This window comes from Rhinatrema bivittatum, chromosome 10, assembly GCF_901001135.1.
Source record: "Rhinatrema bivittatum chromosome 10, aRhiBiv1.1, whole genome shotgun sequence".
In the NCBI taxonomy this organism is placed as follows: domain Eukaryota; kingdom Metazoa; phylum Chordata; class Amphibia; order Gymnophiona; family Rhinatrematidae; genus Rhinatrema; species Rhinatrema bivittatum.
Genome location: NC_042624.1, coordinates 82,179,866 through 82,199,845, shown reverse-complemented (window position 1 = coordinate 82,199,845; position 19,980 = coordinate 82,179,866). Strand labels below are relative to the sequence as shown.

At 39.2% G+C, this 19,980-nt stretch overlaps 1 protein-coding gene across 1 annotated transcript in view; it reads left to right on the top strand.

Annotated features, from left to right (window-relative positions):
* PKN2 (protein kinase N2) overlaps positions 1–19,980 on the top strand; it is a 204,475-nt gene that overhangs the window by 148,255 nt on the left and 36,240 nt on the right. Inside the window, exons 9-12 of the mRNA XM_029617523.1 lie at positions 12,686–12,829; positions 14,570–14,645; positions 14,955–15,129; positions 17,432–17,555. Of these exons, the coding sequence (XP_029473383.1) occupies positions 12,686–12,829; positions 14,570–14,645; positions 14,955–15,129; positions 17,432–17,555 (519 nt within the window). The remainder of the gene's footprint in view (positions 1–12,685; positions 12,830–14,569; positions 14,646–14,954; positions 15,130–17,431; positions 17,556–19,980) is intronic.

Sequence of the window (19,980 nt, the reverse complement as noted above, 5' to 3'; positions counted from 1 at the left end):
GTGATAATGAGGGGAAAAATAGCATATGTTTGAAGAAGGAAAGATACAGATAAAACGAAAGCTGGTGCAGCAGAACACTGCAAGAAAGAGTGACTTATTTAGCAACTCAGGTGGCTCTGAATAGTCTGATTCATCAAAGGGTGAGGAAGAACATGCTTTATTACAAGTGTATTTATTTGTTGTATTCCCTCTTTCAGCCACTTCAAAGCAGATTACAATCAGGTACTATAGACATTCACTGTACTGTATTTACATAGGTTTGTTAAGACAGGGAAGATGCTGGTGTCAGTTAAAAATTCACTGGGCAACAAGTTTTCACAAAAGTCATGTTACGGAAATGAAATTAGTCAATTCTTATACATTTCCATGTGCTAAACATGAATGTGACTGTGAAAATGCAAAATTGGCTCTAGTTTTTTTTGTAATATGCAATAATATAATTACATCTTGAATTGTATGCCAATAATAGGAGACTTACGGTTAATACCGTTTGAAAAATGAAGTCATAGACTACATCTTAGATTTCTTTGCTTGTCTCTTGTACACCTGTTCGGGAGCATCTCTGCGGAGTGTCCAGCAGTAGTCAGCCAGCATGAATATTTCAAATGCTCACCGTTTCTGAATGGGCTTCATATAGTACACTGCTGACATCAGCTTACTCAGCAGCAGCATGGCAGTAGAACTGCATTGCATCAGAAAATGATGTAATAAACTCTGGATGATGTGTGCATGATGGTATTATGCAATATTACATCATTCTAGGCTTATTTACAGTCCTGGATAAATTTATATGACTAAACATAGAAAGTGAACTATATTAAATATCTTCAAAATGAGAGCCAATAAAAACTTTTCATGGTCATATTCGTGTTCAGCACATCAAGATACTGCAGAGTAGGACCTTTTTAGGTCAGTGACACTTTCATTGTTGCCCAATGAAATTGTTTCTCGGTTTATAGCTGCTACTAGAAATAAAGAAGCAAGATTAGTAAATATGAACAAGGATATTGTGCAAGCTTTATCGGAATCTTTATCTTTTGAACAGACCAGATCTTTCCCAGTTTGATCATTTTTTTAGAAGGGTTGACTTTGCCTAGGGTTTCTCCAAAACAGTTAAAATAAATGGTCCTCTCACTGCCCAAGACACATAAAATCAACCCCACAACAGGCAAAGCTGTATATGTCCCCTGGACTTGATGTTTTTTTGGCTGAGTTTTCTAAGCATTTAATTGATAGAGTTGCAATGCTCTTGCAGTTAATCTGTGCTGAAGTGATTGCAGTGGGTTCTTTTCCCAAGAATATGAATAAGACTTTGATAACCAAGCTACCAAAAAATGGGCAGGATCTCACGCTTAGTCTGAGACTTATATTGTTTCTGAATATTGATTATAAAATTGCTTTCTAAAATTATGCTCTGGATCCTCCCAATGTTGATTTTTGAATGCCAGGTTAGATTTGTTAGGCGGCATTATCCGGTGACCAATGTTTGGAGCATTATTGCAACTATGAAGTCTTTTAAAAAAAAAAACAAAAAAAAAAACATGCCATTGTTGATAATCCTGGATGCTGAAAAGTCATTAGACAGTGGAGTGTGGGGGGAGGTTTTTAGGGTCTCTGGATTTAGATGAGCGAGATTCTTTATGGAGTCCCTTCAATTGCTGTATTCTGATTTTTTTTATTTTATGAAAGCATTTACTTACTTTCTAACATTCATGTCATGTTTTATAAAATGTTTATGCTGTGTTATGATTTTTATGGATGTATCATTGTAAACAGCATTGGACCATTTTTTTGGAACTCAGCAGTATATAAAAAGATGTAAATAAATAAATTGGTGAATGGTTAGCTATCCAAAGAATTACTATTAATTTGCAGTATCGGACCGGGTTGCTCTCTTTCTCATCTCCTATGTTTTATCCTTGGAACCTTTGATATGAAAGGTTCAAGTGGAGGAGGAGATACATGGTAGGTGAAAAAAAAGTTTAAAATTGCAGCCTTTGCTGATGATTGATTGGTAGGGATGTGCAGAAGGAAAACATTTGTTTCGTTTTTCGTTTCGCTGGGATCCAAATTCGTTTCATTAGTTTCATAGGGGAGAAAACCAATTTGTTTATTAGTTTCATTTGTTTTTCATTTTGCCATTAAAGTCAATGGGGGAAGTATTTGCAGCCTGTTTTTGGCTGCAGAATTGGAGTTTTCTTATCAATTCTGATGAAACTTCTGGGGAGCAATCATCAGAACAAGAAAAGAGCTCCAAGGTACTTAGACTGTGGCAAAGTGGCATGAATAGCCTAAGGCACTGTAAAGGGGCAAAGGGGTACCAGGAGTGGCAAGAGTTCTTTAACCAGAGGTGCAAAGCAGCAGCAAGAGTGTCAGAAAAACACCACAGCTTCAAAAGAGAGCACTGATAACAGTTGCATGAACCCTCGAAGGCAGCACGACAGGCAAAGTGGCAAACAAGTGGCATCAACATCCTACAGCACAATGAAGGGGGAACATAGCAAGCAGAAAGGGTGTCAGAAAAAAACACAAGGTGCCGATGAAAGGACAAAGCAGCAGAAAGACTAGCATCAACACACTGAGGAACCATGATAGTGGCAAAAACACCACAAGGAGTAGAATAATTTGGTGTATAGCAGCAAGGCAGAGTGGCAGAAAGTTTATAGATGCAAGAGAGGATGGCAGAGCGGAGGTAGTCTGGTCCCTGTGGTTTTGATAGGGATAAGACAGACTGGCAGAGCTGAAGTAGTCTAGCAAACAACCTTCTCAGATAGAACCCAAGAAGAAAGTGCTATGCTTGCTTAAGGTAGAAATACAGTGGACTCTTGACTTACAAACTCAATTGATTCCAGAGGGCTGGCTATAACTCAAGTTGGTTGTAAGTCGAGACTATTTTTTCCATAGGAAATAATGGAAATAATCATCATGCGTTCCAAACCTCCCAAAAGCACCCCCTACCTAACCATCAGCTTTATAATTGAGCGGTGACCGATGTGCCACGAATGCACAGTAGAGAGCAGTTCTCACCGACGTGCCGCGCTTGCACGGATGACACAGCTCTCACTGACATGCCGCGCCTGCGCGGAAGAGAGCTCTTACCGACGTGCTGCGAACATCCAGAGCTCTGACGGATGTGCCGCAAACATCTCGTCCGTTTTAATGGGCCCATGAGCAGCTGTGACTGCACGGAATAGACAGCTCTGGCTGGCACACTTCACCCATTTTAACGGGCTTAACGGCTTGTTTCTGTAATAAAAAAAATGGTTGTATAATGTCTGTAATTACCAGAAACGCTAATAATTTCCTAGTGTACTCACCAAAAAGCTATAAAATGTACCCAGCCTTCCAGAAACAACAATTTCTCCTCCTTTTTTTTTTAAATTTAGATTTATATTCCACTTTTCACAGCACTTCAAAGTGGATTACATTCAGGTACTGTAGGTATTTCCCTATCTCCAGAGGGCTTATAATCTAAGTTTGTACCTGAGGCAATGGAGGGTAAAGTGACTTGCCCAAGGTCCCAAGGAGCAACAGCGGGACTCAAACCCTGGTCTCCTGGTTTATATCCCACTGCTCTAACCACTAGGCTACTCCTCCACTCTGCGTATGGACTCTCTACCTGGGTAACATCAAGCTAGGTTGAGAGAGCATTGCACAAATCTCATCTTTGTGTGAGTTTCCTCTGAAGATCATCAAATCTTCACAAGAGTGCACTGTTCTGTTTGTACATCACACTCTGCATGTCAAAGTGGCCCCTAACCCCCTACACTAATACCTACTCCTCACCTCAAGTAACTAGGTGGGCCTCATATAGGGGTATAAATACCTACCTACTATGAGGGCATTATGGCTTCTCAGTCTCTCTCTCTCTCTCTCTCTCTCTCTCTGTCTCTCTCTCTTCTCCCCCCCCCCCCCCCCCCGAGTGAAACTAATGATATGTTTCATTCGTGAGGGATTGCTATTCGTTTCGCAGACCCACGAATGCAACAAATAGGTCCCTTTTCATTGTGGATTACACATTCGTTGAAAACAAATGCACATCCCTATTGTTTGGTATATCTGACAACCCTCAGTCACTTACTCTTGTAATGCATCTTTTTGAGGACTTTGGAGCTATGGCAGGGTTCAAATTGAATTGGGCAAAATTGGAGCCAATGCCTCTCCCATGTAGTGTTCAGGACGATTAGGAGGAATCTTCCCATTGAAATGGGCTGAGGGGATCTTACTTATTTGGCATTATCTTACCTGATACTTCTGTGGACCTTTATAGATGCAATTTGAGCCTATCCAAAGTTTGATTCCAGCAAGCTCTCCCTCTCTCTCTAGCAGGAAGTGTTAACTTGTATAAGATTTTGTTTCCCCGAGTGCTTATATGTTTTACAGTTGCTCCCTATTAGGCTATTGAAAGATATCAGGATCCTTTTGACAAACTGCTTTCAAAGTTTTTGTAGTATGGTGAGAAACCCAGGATTTCTTTGTCTTGGTTGAAAAAAGAGTGAGGAAGCGAGGTTTTTTACCATTAAATTGGTTGGAGGAATAGGGATCTGGGAGGTTTGGGTAACTTCTTTGTAGGTAACAGAGGTCTATAGCCTCATTTATTTTAGAATTATTTTATACTTATTAGTTTGTAATAGTGTTTATTGTTTAAATTTTAAATATTTAATTTTATTACTGAAAGAATGTAAACTTAGATAAGTTTTTTATAACAATTATTACTAGCTTGAATTTGCTACTGCAATTTTGATAATTGTAAACCGGCTTGACATGTATTTGAAAGTCGGTATATAAAGTTGTATAAATAATAAATAAATAAACAAACAAGGGGGTTTAGGCTTGGCAGACCTGGAAATGTATAACTGCAAGATTGATTTATATCCGATATCCCATTATATAGATTTAGAAATTTTTTTTAAAGCCTATGCATCCTTGGCTTACTCTGCATGCTGGGATAACTTAGTTGCCAATTGCTATTTGTAGAAGTGTGCTGATAACTCCATTGCAGTATTTTTAGAGGTGAATCACGAAACTGCTTGGTCCTACCTTCTAGTCTTCCCCAGATTTAAAGGGAATTTGGATTTTTTACCAGGTGAAATTTTCTTTTTGGCATGGGTTCAAAAGGGATTAATTCAAGTTGCACAATTTGTCCACGACCAGTATGGAGTGGATTGTAAGGACTTTTTTACATATCTCCAGCTGCAACACTGTGTAAGCAGAACTTAGACAGAAATCTGAATAACATAATGGAAGAGTTTCTTAAAACAGAAGGAACAGAAAAGGCATCTATATCAGTTTCTAGTAAAATGGGTCCCTAAAACATATCAAACAGTTGAAAATTGGTCAAGGGGTTCCAGTATTAAGCTGACGCCTGAGCAGCTGCATCATGCAGTTCCTAGAATTAAGGGAGCTACTGAGAATATGCTACTTTGGGGAAACTCAGTACAAATGTTTGCAGGGAACTTATATTTCACAGGTCAGAGCAAGTTTGCAGATACTGATAAATGTGGAAAATATGGGACCAGCCAAGTGTACTTTGGCTCACACATTTTGGTTCTGTTTCAAGCTACAAGTCTTGGGAGAAGGTAGTGTGTTTTCTCAGCAAAGTGATTGGTCAGGAAAATAGATGTTATACTCTCTGACACCTCAGAGCTATGCTTAAGGGGAGCAGGAGTGAGGTGGTTTGTGAGGAGAAAGTAATCGTAAGTGGATGGAGAGACCTGGGCTTCCCATCTTTTTGACATTGGAGGAATCTGATACACGAACACATGCAGATGGCGAGTATAACCTGTGGTGCCATTTTTCTGTGCAGGAAAGCCTTTTTTGGAAACATGGGAAAAGTATATTCAGAGACCTCCAAGAGCTAGAAGTAAGGTTCTTAACTTATATGTAGTAGTGGTCAGGTATTGTATGCCCCTATTACTGTCACTCACTGTCACTGGATGGTATACCAAGTTTTCAGGGGTGTAAGGTGGTGCATCAGAAAATTTGCTGCTGCCTTATGATCGATCCTCTGAGCTGCCTCCCTAGCTTGATTTATCAGCAAAGGCTGGGTTCGAAAGTTCTCCTTTGATATAATCTAACATGTAACATTGAGCTGGCCTGTGATGATATCAGGCTGTGGGAGGTAGATCAAAGTGTCTGCAGCCCAGAGCAGGAACAGAGCATTTCTTTTATTGGCAACTGGTGCCAACAGTCAGGAACTGCTGCCAGAGGTGAGGGATGGCATGAGATGACCCGCTCACCCTTGTCAGAGTACCCAAAAGAAATACACTTTCCAAGACACAAGCCTTCACCAATTCATAATACCAAAAAAAATAAAATAAAATTCAAATTCTGGGGTCCCCTCAGTAACAGCCACACAGATATCTACTGCCAGAAAAATTGTGAAGTAACACAAAATCCTTCAAAAAAGACACTCAGAACCTTATAGAAACCCTGCCAAACCATAACAAACTAACTCCCAGGATTCAAACAGCAACAAATGTACCTAGGAAAATGCAGTACTGCATATATTACTATAGGCCTTAGTACTCCACTACACCTTCTGCTGGAAAGCAGAACACTACATGCCAACAGAATCCCTCACCACACACACACTCTTACCTAATAGAAAATAAAGGATGAAAAATTAAGAACAGAAAAATGCAGACAAAAACTGAAATGGAAACTCTGAGAAGCCTATCTAGTGCAACACCAGAGTTTAAAAAAAAACCCAAAACAGAAATACATTTCTTCCTGAAATCAACAAAATGCAAAGATGTAAGAAATACACATTCCCAAAGCTGACATATTCCACTCTCTTTAAACTGAAAATAAAATATTTTCTAACTTTGTGGGTCTGGGCATTTTATTTTTGTGATTGAGTTGGTCCTGATCTCTCACTTCTCCCTTCCACATTCAATTTCATCTTGCCTTCTGTCGTCTTAACTTCCTTCCCTACCTACCTCTGTCTCCGCATTGATCCTTCCCGTTCATCTTTTTCTCCGTTGCCCTCTTCTTTGCCCTCTTCTTTGCCTTTCAATTCACTAATAATTAAGTTTCATTCCTCTTCTCCCCTCTTTGTCACCTTCTGTATCCCTTCAGTCCTCAGTCTCCCTCGTCACTTCTCACTAATCTACTAGTGTTCCATTTCCTACCCCAATTCCCCTCTAGGCCTCCCATTCCCCCTGTCTCTCACTCCTTTTCCAGGATCCTTTTCCCCTTTGTCTTTCATCCATTCCCTAGTCCCCCATTTCCACCACCCTCTGTACTCACCCTATTTTTATCTTCTTCCCTGTGCCTCTCATTCCTTCACCAGCCCCTGATCTTTCCTTACCACTCACTCCTACCCTAGCCCTCAATCCATCCTTCTGTCTCTGATTCCCTCCTGGCTTCCTCTTATCACATCCCAGCCTATTCTCACCCTAAATCACCCCCCTTCACAGACCCATTTCTTTCCCCCTCCCATCCCCAGCATCTTTAATCCTTTTACCCTGTCTTTCACCCTCTCTCCAGTCCTCCAAGCTATTCACACCATCTCTCAATCATTCCCCACCCTTCAGCCCCTTTTTCTTACTCCCATTTCTCACACTCACTCATACTGCTTCCCTCTAGCCAATCTAATATCCCCCCTCCACACTAGAATCCACCCAATTGCCAAGTCTCCATTGCCCCATAACTTTGTCAAGAATTCCAGCTCTTAACTCTGCCCCAATATACAAGTCCATGCTCTCCTTGAGTCCCTATTCTTTCCCTGCTCTCCCCATCCCATTCTTCCTTTGACCTCAGTCTTTGCTTCCCATTCTTCCCCTGCACTACCCCGTCTCGGATTCTCATTCTTCTTCTGTTGCCCCCCAAGTCACTGCTTCCCATTTTCTCCTGCTCTCTCCTTCAGTTCCACTTTTTCCCTGTACTATCCTTTCTTTCCCTTGCCTCCGCCAGCACCTCTAAGTCGTTGTGCTGCAGCTTAAATACAGGGGCCTCCTTCCTCCTGCAGGCCCATGGAGAAAACATCCCCCGTTTGAACCGCGGGGCTCTGTATCTACAGAGGCCTGCATGGCTCAGTCATCTGCTGTTAGCAGATATTTGAACCATGCAGGCCTTCATAGATACAAAACCCCATGGTTTGAAGAGGGGATGCTTTCACTGTGCAGCTGCAGAAGGGAGGTGCCACCAGCATTTAAGCTATAACGCAGTGACTTGGATGCTCCAGTTGGGATGTGGGGCGAATGGGAATTGGGGGAGCACAGAGGAAAACAGGATGCAGGGACTGGTAACCAATATTCCCTCTAAGGATTGAGTTTGTGTGCAAACCCCTGTGAGCACGATTTTCTTTGATGCAAAAAGCCTATCAATTTTATGCTCACAGCAACCTAGTCCTTAGGGGGAACATTGGCCAAATCCATCCCTTAAAATAATTGCCTGATCTACTAACAGCAATTATTATAAAATGTGAATGGAAAAATGTTCTGCATGAACATTTTAAAACCGCTTTCTGCATGCATGTAAAATTAATAAAGAGCAAACCTGTTTAAAATAGAAATGAGGAAGAGATGACAATAATGCCATTAAAGTCAGTGATAAGTACCATTTTCACAGCAAGAATTAGTTACATAAGGACTGAAACTTTAAAATACAGATAGACCTTCACCAGATACAGAATAGAAAGACCATAAAGTATAAATAGAAACATGCCAACAAAAACTGTACTGGGAAACCACAAGCCCGACTGTATTATACAGTGCAACAATGGAAAAACAGAAACATAATCATTGCTTGAAAAATAACAAAAAATAAAACAGCATTCATTATACTAAAACCATACTAATAAAAAGAATAAATATCAAACTAGCCAACAAACATCTAATAATTAGAACAAATTTATGCAAGTTTTTTTATTTCCCAATCACCAATAAAGTATTTCAAAACACCTTATGAATAAAACATCTAATAATTTAAAAAAAGTTCTAATATTTCTCAAAACCAAAATATTTCAAAACAGCAGAAACATCAAATTACACCCAAATAATTAAAACTAATAAGGATTAAAACTGTTCCTGCTATCTATACTTGTAATCAATTGATTTCCAGTCACCCTAAGATTGTTGTGGATTGGGGGAGGTAGGTCTGCACAAACTTATCTTCTGTCTCTCACACACTCACTCACACACTCTTTCCCTCAGACATACATACATATATATATGCACATATACATACATACATATACTGGGATGAGCTCTACCTTGGTTTTGCTGCCCTTTCTGCTATGGTGACTAGCTTTTTCATAGCTGTCTCTTATGTGCATGTGTGTGTTATAGAATTGTTGAGAGTATAGGTAATTGTCACCCATTTTGTTTACCTGATTAGCTTTTTCATGGACCATAACTGGATACCCCACCAGACCAGGGGGAGGGAAGGTCATCTGTTACATTTAACATTCTACATCAATTTTGTGTTCAGTTGATAAGGTGCATAGCCCAAGTATTTCTTGTATCATTGAGGCATGAATACATGTTTTGAACAACTTTAGCTTGGAAAGCATTGCTCACCACTGGTGACAGAAACAAGGAGGGTCAAGAGGATGCAGAGAACAATAAGGGGTAGATTTTAAAAGGAGCGCGCTCTATCAGGCGCGCACACATGTGCACCCAATTTTATAACTTGCGCGCGCAAGTTATAAAATCAGGGGTTGGTGCGCGCAAGGGGGTGCACAATTGTGCACCTTGCGCGCATCAAGCCGTGCTGCCTTCCCCCGTTCCCTCCCCTTATCCTAACCTTTCCACCCCTTCCCCTAACCTTTCCACCCCCTAGCCCTACTCTAACCCCCTCCCAAAATTATTTTACCTTTTTTGCCTGCTTCCGGGCAGGTACAAGTTGCGTGTGCCGGCAGCCTGCCGGCACGCAATCCTTCAACACAGCGGCAATAGCTGCTGTCTGAGGCCTTTGACCCCGCCCCTGGACCACCCGTTTAGTAAAGCCCCGGGACTTGCACGCGTCCGGGGCTTTACGCGCATCACCAGTCTTTTTTAAAATAGGCCCGGCGCGTATAACTCACCCACCTACGCACATAAGGCTTTTATTGTTAAACATTTTTATTAGTTTTTAAGGCAGATTACATAATAAACAAAAGGGTCCGGGACAGCTGAAACTCTTGACTCTCTCCAGACAAAAGCCACAAATATTGACAATTTGTCCATGAGACTAAGCCAGTTACATGTCCCCTCCCACCCACCCCAAACAATGACTTCAAGAAATCCATGCTGCGCAGTCAAGCTCCAAGTCCTCCCCAGCGAAGAGGTGAAGTTTAGGTCAAAGGATGAATAGCAAATCAGTCATTAAGGATCAAACTCCTAGACCGGTGCGGCAATGCCTGCAAGTATTTATTTTATTTTATTTATTTAAAAGTTTTTTTTATACTGAGGTATAGCTAGCAGCCTTCACTCCGGTTTACAATTATAACAACTTATTACAATTAACAGAGAACGGAGAAACTTAGGCAACATTAAACTAAATTTGATACAAGCAAAAAATATCAGATGCTAATAACAGGGAATATCTGTAACCTAACCATATAATTTATAACTTGAAAACGTTTTTTGTCATAGTCTGTTATTCCGTTGCATATCCGATAAAGGTTATACATGGGGTCAGTTATGTTATGTTATGTTATGAGAGATTAACCAATACCATCTTTGAGTAAGGATCCCATATCATCAAGAACTTTCTGCGTAGCTGAGGGGAGGCTCTTGAACTCAAATCATCCATTCGCATCATGTGGTGAAGTTGGTTACGCCAGGTCCAAAAAGAAGGGCACTCAGTACCCCGCCAGTGCTGCAATATCACTTTCTTTCCCACTAATCATGCTTTCAGAATAAATAGGCGAGGGCCCCTCCTCATCGGTAGGAGACAACCAAAAAGAAATAACAAAGGGGTGATGGGGAGGGAAACCCCCCAATATGGCCATAAGATAGGTGGCGATACGACCCCAAAGTCGTCGTCATAGGTGGGCATGCCCAAAAAGAATGGGACAAGGTACCAATGACCCTGTTACACTTGCCACACAGAGCTGATGTGGAAATTCCTGAGCGACACAAAATCCGTCCCTAAATATTTAAGGATACAATCCTTCACCTTAATTTTGCATATAAAGCTCAATACACCTTGTTTCTGATGCATATTTCCAAATTCATCTTGTGATGACTCTCAATTCACTTTACGAATCTGCCGTACTGAAATCGCACTAACTCCCAAGACTTAACCACCACAATCTTACACAAGAAAAAGCACCATTACAATTATTATACTGGGTCCTAGAACACAATACACCTCTAATTGAATGCAAAAAAAAAAAAAAGACAGGTTGCAGTTAGACTCCATGCAGATCTCACAATGCACGAAATCAGCACAAAAGAAGTGCTAGATCTGCGAGTTTTGAATACTGCAGGGCTGGCACAGGAGTTGCAGAAGCAGCCGAGCGTGTCCCTTCTGTTCCCAGTCGGATTGTGCATGGGCCTTGTGTGTTTTGTTTTGGGTTATTTTTTCCTTCCAGTGAAATGGGGTCTACATGCAGCCCTTTTCTTCTTTCTTTCTTTTTTTTTTGGACCACTGCCACCCCCATCCCAGGTGTGCTACCCCGTGCAATGGCACAGTTGGCACACCCGCTAGCTCTGGGCCAGCTTAGAGGCAACACTGCTGCGAACAGCATCTAAAGTCAGTGGTGCATGGCATACCCCTATTTAAAGTTGGTGGTGCCTGTGAGTTTTTGTTTTAAATCTTAGTTTTTGATAGTCCATTTGATATCCTTCATTCTTCTTTTTGCTTGTACCAGGGGATGGACAAGAGTGGCAGGGGGGAGGTTTTTGGGAAATTAAAGATGTTATTTTGAGCAAGCCATTTTCCCAAACTGATCATTTGTTTGTAGAATATGGGCGAGGGTTTATTGTGTTCTAGCTTCTCTAAGATATGCTACTTAAGACTAGAATGGAGAATAAGGAATCTATGATCGTTCTAGACATTGTCTGATTGCTCATGATTGTACTGAAGGAGGGGAGCAATGAGTTATTGTACATGTCAAACAAGTATTTATAGTAACCAAGTGCATGTAAGAAACAAATGTGTAATTGGTTCTTGTTCAGATTGTATTCAATAAAGTTTGAACATAAAGGAACATTTTAAGTAGAAGCATGGACTTTACAGGTTATAGTTCAAGCCATTCCCTCAACTAGACTTTGAAGATAAACTCTGGAGACAATGTAGGGTACAAAGTATTTTTTTTTCCTGTACCCAGGAAGTCCATTGTGTAGTGGGCCTCACACAGTCCAAAATAAAATCAGTTTACTCATCTGGCCACTTAAATGTTTGGATAAAAATGTATCTTCATACAAATACTGTTCTATTCAAATAAAAGCAAAATGTAATGTAGAGTCCACAATACTAGAAGAAAATGGGCAGATTGTTGTGACAATTATCCTGTGGAAGAGCTGGATAATTTTCACTTCCGCTGTGTCTTATTGCTGACCTTTTCGTCACATTTATCTTCATGCTGTTCTATGGCTTAATTACTTGTAGATTAAATACACCAAGCTAGTTCATTAGGTAGTGCACAAACAGTGTAACTATAGGCTTCTGGTTTTTAAACTAATGGTTTGTCATATAGATAAATGAATGTGCAACCCCACATTAACTAGCTTGAGTTTCTTTCTTGTCTTAGTCTCGAGAATTAGAAATTTCAGTTTATTGGCGTGATTGGAGGTCACTGTGTGCCGTAAAGTTTTTACGGTTAGAAGACTTTCTAGACAACCAACGGCATGGAATGTGTCTTTACCTTGAACCACAGGGTACTCTGTTTGCAGAGGTAAGAAATCCTTTACCAAGAGCAACATAATTAGTAGATTGAGAACAATTTTAAAAGTCATTTCCATAGGTAAAACGATGCTTCATCCACAGAAAGGACTTTTTGGAAAATTGTCATCCCTATTTGCTGGCAAACTTACATGGTACTACCACTACATGTGTTATATTTACCCTCTGTGAGAAGAGGCATTCTAGGGATGGTATTGAGGATGGGTTTTGCACTTATAATGTAGTAAAAATATGCATATTGCCCTAGCTTTGAGTCCAGAAATTATTGACAATATACTTTCAATTTGAAAATTGGTTCAAAATCTGGAGGTAAAAAATGCCTGAGCTTTGCACTGATGTGAACAGTTAGAAAGTTATCCCCTACATAAGATGGTCTCTATTGAAGCTTTCTCTCCTAAGGGCCCATTACATTGTTTGTACTACATTAACTATTTTGAAGAGCTAGTTTGATTATCATCCATTGTATGCCCATACGGCTGTATGCAGCCTTTGCAACAGATATTTGTGATTTGCAAAGCTGCCTGCTTAGGCCACGCACTGTCTTGTCAACTGGTGGTTTGTTTTTCACACATGGGCAAAGTCAGCAGGAAATCAGAGTGCTGCTGTGTGTATGAGAGAGGCAGTGAGGAGATGCATATGTTTGGGTGGGGCTCCTGTGGGCTGTTTGTGTAATGGGGGAGGGCAGAGTTGTATATAAATGGGACTCTGGCTGAATGTTGGGAGTGGGGGGTAGGGGGAGGTGAGAGGCTCCTGTGATGTATATGGGAAGGGGCAGGGTTGATGGGAGAGGAAGGGGATGATCATATATTATTGGGGTAATGCTTATGTGTATCTTAGAGCAAAATTTAGATCTATAAGTATAATTTATAAGAAAACCAGAGAGGGTCTGGAACTAAGGGGTAGATTTTAATTCGTGCACGCACACATGGATGCACCAATTTTATAACATGCGCTCGCTGGCGCGCACACATGAACACCGGATTTTTTAATCCGCACGTGCATGAGGGGAGTTCAAAATCCTCGCGGCGACGCAATCCAGGCTTCCCCAGTTCCCTCCCAGTCTGCTTCAATTAAAGAGCAGACTGGGAGGGAACTTCCTTAACCCCCTACCCCTCTACTCCCCACCCCCCTAAACCTAACCTACCTGGCTGGAGTTGTGTATTTTCTTTTTTCTTTTTTTTCTTTTTTTTTTTATTGCTTTCTGTGCCTCCAGAGCAAAAGTAATTTGCCAGCATGCACTTCCCCAGGACAGTGGCTAATGGCTGCTTTCCCAGCTGGCCTCCGGCCCGCCCCCCTTTCAGGGCCTGACACTTATTTGCGTACCGGGGTTTATGTGCATGGCTGGGCCCGTTTTGAAAAATTTGCCCGCGTACGTAGGGCCCGGCCACGCGCGTAAACCCTGGGATTTTTGCGCGCAGGGATTTCAAAATCTACCCTTAAATACTTGAGACTATGCTGGGTTTGTTGTAAAATAGAACATTTTGTAAATATTTCATGAACTATTTTTATTTTCAGTGTGGTGTAATAATAATGGAATTGTGATGTCATACAGCACTAATGGGTTGCAGTTTTATGAATATATGTACATTTTTGGAATCTCTTTAACAATTGAAGCATGGAGAATTATCTGCTGAACCTTTTGTTAAGATTTGCAAATAGCTGATTACGCTTGTAAATACAGTTGATTTTTCAACCATAGTAACTTCAACAAAGGATATTTTTTATACTACAGGTAACCTTTTTTAACCCTGTTATTGAAAGAAGACCAAAACTTCAGAGACAAAAGAAAATATTTTCAAAGCAGCAAGGTAATGTTTTAAGAATGAAAAAATAACTCATATCCTCACTAAATTAATTTTTACCTGGAGCGTTATTAATATCTTACATTATGTTGTGTGCTACATCAACTTAAAAAATAGATTTCTCTTTTGTATTTGAGCTATATTTAAAATACATATAGCATGTGTGGATGAGTTAAAAAAAAAAAAAAAAAGTGGCAGAATTATTTGTTCTTAATAAATTATAAACTGATGAATATTTATTTTTTTAAATAGGGCTTTTGGTAATACATAAAGAAATTACTTCCACTCCCTTTTCTTTATTTACTATATCCACAGGCAAAACATTTCTCCGAGCTCCTCAGATGAATATTAATATAGCCACTTGGGGAAGGCTTGTGAGAAGAGCAATTCCGACCGTGAATCATTCTACCACCTTTAGCCCTCAAGCTTCTGGGCCCACTGCAGAACCAGTAGCAGATGCACATGGTCCTGTGGTGTCATCACCAGCCAGGTATGAGGCAAAGACTTTCTGAAGAGCTTCTATATGCTAAAACAATAATTTGGTACTACATTAGTTATCTGAAAAGCTTTGTAGTAAATTTTCACCTTTTCCCTTTTTCTGATGATATAGGAGTTAAAATCAGCAAGTCCTACATTTATTTCTCCCTATAAAATTATAGGGAATTAATTTGTGTGAGGTATTTTTCCCCACTTTTGCTTAAGCTGTTTAGAGCAATGCTGAAAACACTATGAAATACTTTCTCTCTGTGTTTTGTGGTTAGTAGGGTATGATACATCCCAGGACTATAACTGGTTGTTTGTGCTCTTGGGCGCTTGACATTAGCCCTTTCCGGTCCACCCAGAATATATTAGTCAGTGAGCGTATTGTATTGTGTTTTCTCATCCTGAAAGGAGTTAACACCTTTACTGGCAAAATGTTTTTCTAAAGAGTTTGGGTTTTCTTTCTTTTACAGTAACATTTCTAAACCACAATAATTGGTTAATGTCTAACAAGGCAAATTGTACATTGTTTTTTGTTTCTTTTAGCTTAACAGACTTTTCACTGAGGCAAAGCTCTTGCTTCTGTCAGGCCACTATTGCCCATATTCCCTAACAAAGTAGTGAAAATCTATACTGAACTATAGCGATTTTTCAATAATTTGAATCCGAGACAAAATTACAGTAGAAAGAAGAATCATTTATTCCTGGAATCTGCCTAGCTTCAGAACAGTTTTACTGCAAGATACTGCATATTCAGATACTGTTTTCAGAGATGGTACAGCTTATTAACTTGCTGCACAAGGTGGATTACAATAAACTTAAATGAAGAGGCATTAGAACAAATTACAATCAAATCAGAATTTGCTATTAACATAGCATTGGGATCCAGCATAAGAAAACCCGTTTTTGAAGTTTCAAGATCCAGTTGTGTCGTTTTGTGTATAACACAGTCTCTTGTCAGAAGTTAGACTGAAGATGTAGGATTTTGGGGGAGAGCCTAGCTGAAAAGCTATGCCATAGTTTAGAAGAGGGCACTAACTGTACCTCATAAGGGCCATATGAGTTCCATCCTTTGTGGAGTACAGCATATTGTTTGGCAGTAAGCTAGTGGTTAACAGTTGCACAGTGGCACAATAAAAGTAGGATGCATTGTGAATTCACCGGTGATTGCATGAAAAATTAGGCCAACTGAAATCTTATAAGAATTAAAGGGTATGGGACTAAAGATTATGCCCTTTGTTTTACAGTTCAGGGCAAAGGTTTGCAACAGTGATTAGTGGACAGATGATAGACATAATCTGCATATATAGCAAACTAATCCTCTGCACTGGTTTTCATAAATTACTTGAAAGCCCATGATTTCTACATTCCGGCCCTGTAGTAAAAATGTCATAACATTTCGCTATTTGATGTGAAATTGAAAAAAAATGACATGTTTGTAGCATCACCTTTCATCTGTTTTAGTTGCTAAGGAATTTCTAAGCCAGCTCCATTCACTGTGAATGCTGCAAAATTTCTTCCATGCACCAGATTTAGTGAAATATACTCAAACATGGAACTTATTTTCTACCTGCATTTACATTTTTTCCCTGCCTTATCAGTCTGAGATTTCCTAAGGTGGCTTACAATAGTTCAAAAAATGCTTTGTTCTAATATTTTCTTGTATCTTCATTTGCATATCAAGGTTGAGTATAATTGTTTTGTGTTCATGGTAATGAAATATAGTAACAGATCCAGGCTGTATTCATGGCAAATTACAACATAAGCAGCATCACTATCGTGCTGTTGGCTGAAGAGCATTATTTTTGGAAAGCCCAGGCAATTTACCATATCTGGTCACTTGCTGGATGGTTGAGCAGCTTCTTAGGAATGTATTAGATGTTGGTTAGCTTTTCTTTGGCTCAAGATGCATTTCCAGATTAAATATGGACAGTTAATTAAAAAAATACCCCGAGTTTAGTCTTTTATAGCACATGCCTGGACTTGAAAAGTGTGAAAACCATTTTTTTTTTAATTTGATAGTATACAAAGTGACAGAAGGGCATTGTTTTGGGTTGTGTGTGCAATCAACTATAATAGAATAACCATTGTTAAACAAGCTACGAAAATGTGCTGATGTTCCTAGATTGTGTTCTTTTTTTCCTTTTATCCATTTAATTCTACCCCTTCCCCCACTCCAAATAAAAATCTGATTTCCTGGGAAATATTTTGTTAATGGCTATAAATAAATTTTTAATTCCTAATGATGAAATCAAAAGTAATTTGTTTTGTGATTATGATATGCATGCACTGTAATCTTTTCTTTTTTCAAGTGATTCTATTGTAACCAAATTGGAGTTTGAACCTGAACCACCACCTGCTCCAGCACGTGCATCCTCTCTTGGCGAACTGTTTGACTCTCCAGCTGAAATAAAGACTAAAGATAAACCAATTCAGGCAAGCCATTCAATTTAAGTTTATGCCTTTCATGTTTTTCTTAAATTTTTAAACAAAATTCTTACCAAAAAACATAATTGTAAAGTATATTAACATCTTTTTGACAGGATTTGTATAGCATCTTTAGAAGACAAGTTTTATATTATATTATAAACTTACAGCTAAAAATATGGCTGTTTCTTTCTCTTGGAGACATCCGAGCAAAGGCTTCACAGTTGCCACGTCTTTTAGAAAAGGCCCAGGCAGCAGAGGCATTTATCATGGTGATCTGACAGAGAAATCTTATAAGAGCAACAGAGATATCTCTTGAAGCACAGTTTGTCATCCACCATGCTGAAGAGCACTAAAGTAAAATCAAACTCATTATGAAAAGAATTTAAATTAAAAAAAAGAAATAAAAAGCTATGGAGATCTGCAAAATGAAAATTTAATGAAATAGTTAAGAAAAAAATACCTTGACAAGTGGCTTCAGATAGAATATTTAAAAAAAAACAAAACACCTTTCTCACTAGCGAAAGAAAAAAGACTGAGGCGACGCTTTTCTGAGAGGCTTTTTTCAGTTTCGATGCCATCAGAGACCATCACCCCATTTGTTGCTTATCCTTGTCCTGCTTGTTCACAGAGAAAATGTTTGTTTGGGGATTCTCCCCTCTTTCACTTTTCATTCTTAAAATAGTGACAAAAGGAAGATGATCTGCAACCATAAAATTGGGTCCTGGCAGAGTTTGGGAATGGAGGTGAGCTCTATTCTTTGAAAAAGCTGTGGAGGACAGGCAACTCTTATCTCATATAAATTCTTCTCCTTAAGCTAGACAAGACCTATCACAACCTAGGTCTCATAGGCCCTTCTAGGGATAGAACAACATTAGAAAAACCTCTTAGTACTCTCTGATTCACAGAATCTGAGTCTTCACAGGAGACTATTTTTGGTGAGAAAGGAAAGAAAAGAGATTTTTATTTACTGTTCTTATGTTCCGCAAAATCCAAAATATATGATCAATATGGATTAAAAAGATAACGGCCCCAAATAAACACATTCATAGAAAAACAAACATAAATAAAACCATTTCTTAGCAGTTAAAACTCCAGCAATATTGTCTTCAACTATTTTCTTGTTTTTTTCATAATTTAATCTTTATTCATTTTTTAGATAATTCAGGAACACCTTGATTTAAGAAACAATCAGAAAACTAAACAATCAGTTATATACACCTACCAGGCAAAAATTTCAAAAATATTCAAACCACATAATGGGGAGATACAGAAAGAAAACTAACATAGCCTCTTTATGATGTAACTGCTGTCAAGTTAATCCTGGATGAGCCATAATACAAATTACTAATATTCATTTGTTTTATTTTATAAAAAAAAATTTCCAACTGAATAAAATAAAATATATAATTGACTCCCTGGAATTTAACTAGACACTTGCAAGTAAATTTTAATAAAAAAAAGGAAGCACCCAGAGCCCAAACTCTAGGTTTCTTAAAGTTTCCTTCGAGCTTGCGTCTCCTTAACTAAAGAAAAAAGGAATCTTTGTAACAAAAAAAGTTTCAAAGTCCACTGCTTGTCATACTCACGAACAAAAGCTACAAGCAGGGTAGCTCTTTGCTTGATATCAAAATTAGATTTCACAAGGAATTGTGTTAAATTTAAGAAATCTTCTCTAGCTTCAACCTCTCTATCTTCACATTTATTTTGTACAATAGACTTTGCTTCAGGAAGATAGTAAGCTATAGCAATCTCAGAAACAGCCTCTTTAGAGATTTTCAGAAAATTTAAATTAAAAACTTTTATCTCCATTGAGGAAAATTGAGAAATCTCAAACTTTTTAGAATTGGCCATACTTTGTCTTCCTATGTAAGGATTGATTATCCCAAATCAAGGAAACAGCAGTGTCATGCATGTTATTACAAATAACTGTGACATTAGAAATCTGACTCTCCAAATCTGTAATTTTCTATGAGTGTTCACTTACTTGAACAGATAAATTCCCAAGAGATCCCAAAACAGTATCAATTCTCAAAGAAAGAGCCAACTCCAGTTAAGTAATTGCAGCCAAAGTTAATTCATTTCAGCAGGTTTTGCCATCATTTGAGGCTCAGCTGGTAAAACACCTTGATCCCGGTGGGACCTAGCCTCCATGGAAGAAGCCAGTGTACCAGTGGTTTCCACTATTCTTTCCCCAGGCTCCGCTGTAATAAATTTGGCACTTGCGGGTGGATCTGGGCTAAGGGGACTTAAAGAGAGCAATGCCCCTATTAGAGCGGAGCCAGAAAAAAACAGAGGCTTCAAGCTCATTTTGTCCCATGTTTAGACTAGTAAAGTTAAAGGATTCTAAAACAGCTTGAGTTAGACGAGGAGAAGAATGAGTTGCAGGAGGGCTTAGTCTGATTTACCTTTTTCTTCTTGCCCATAACCACGA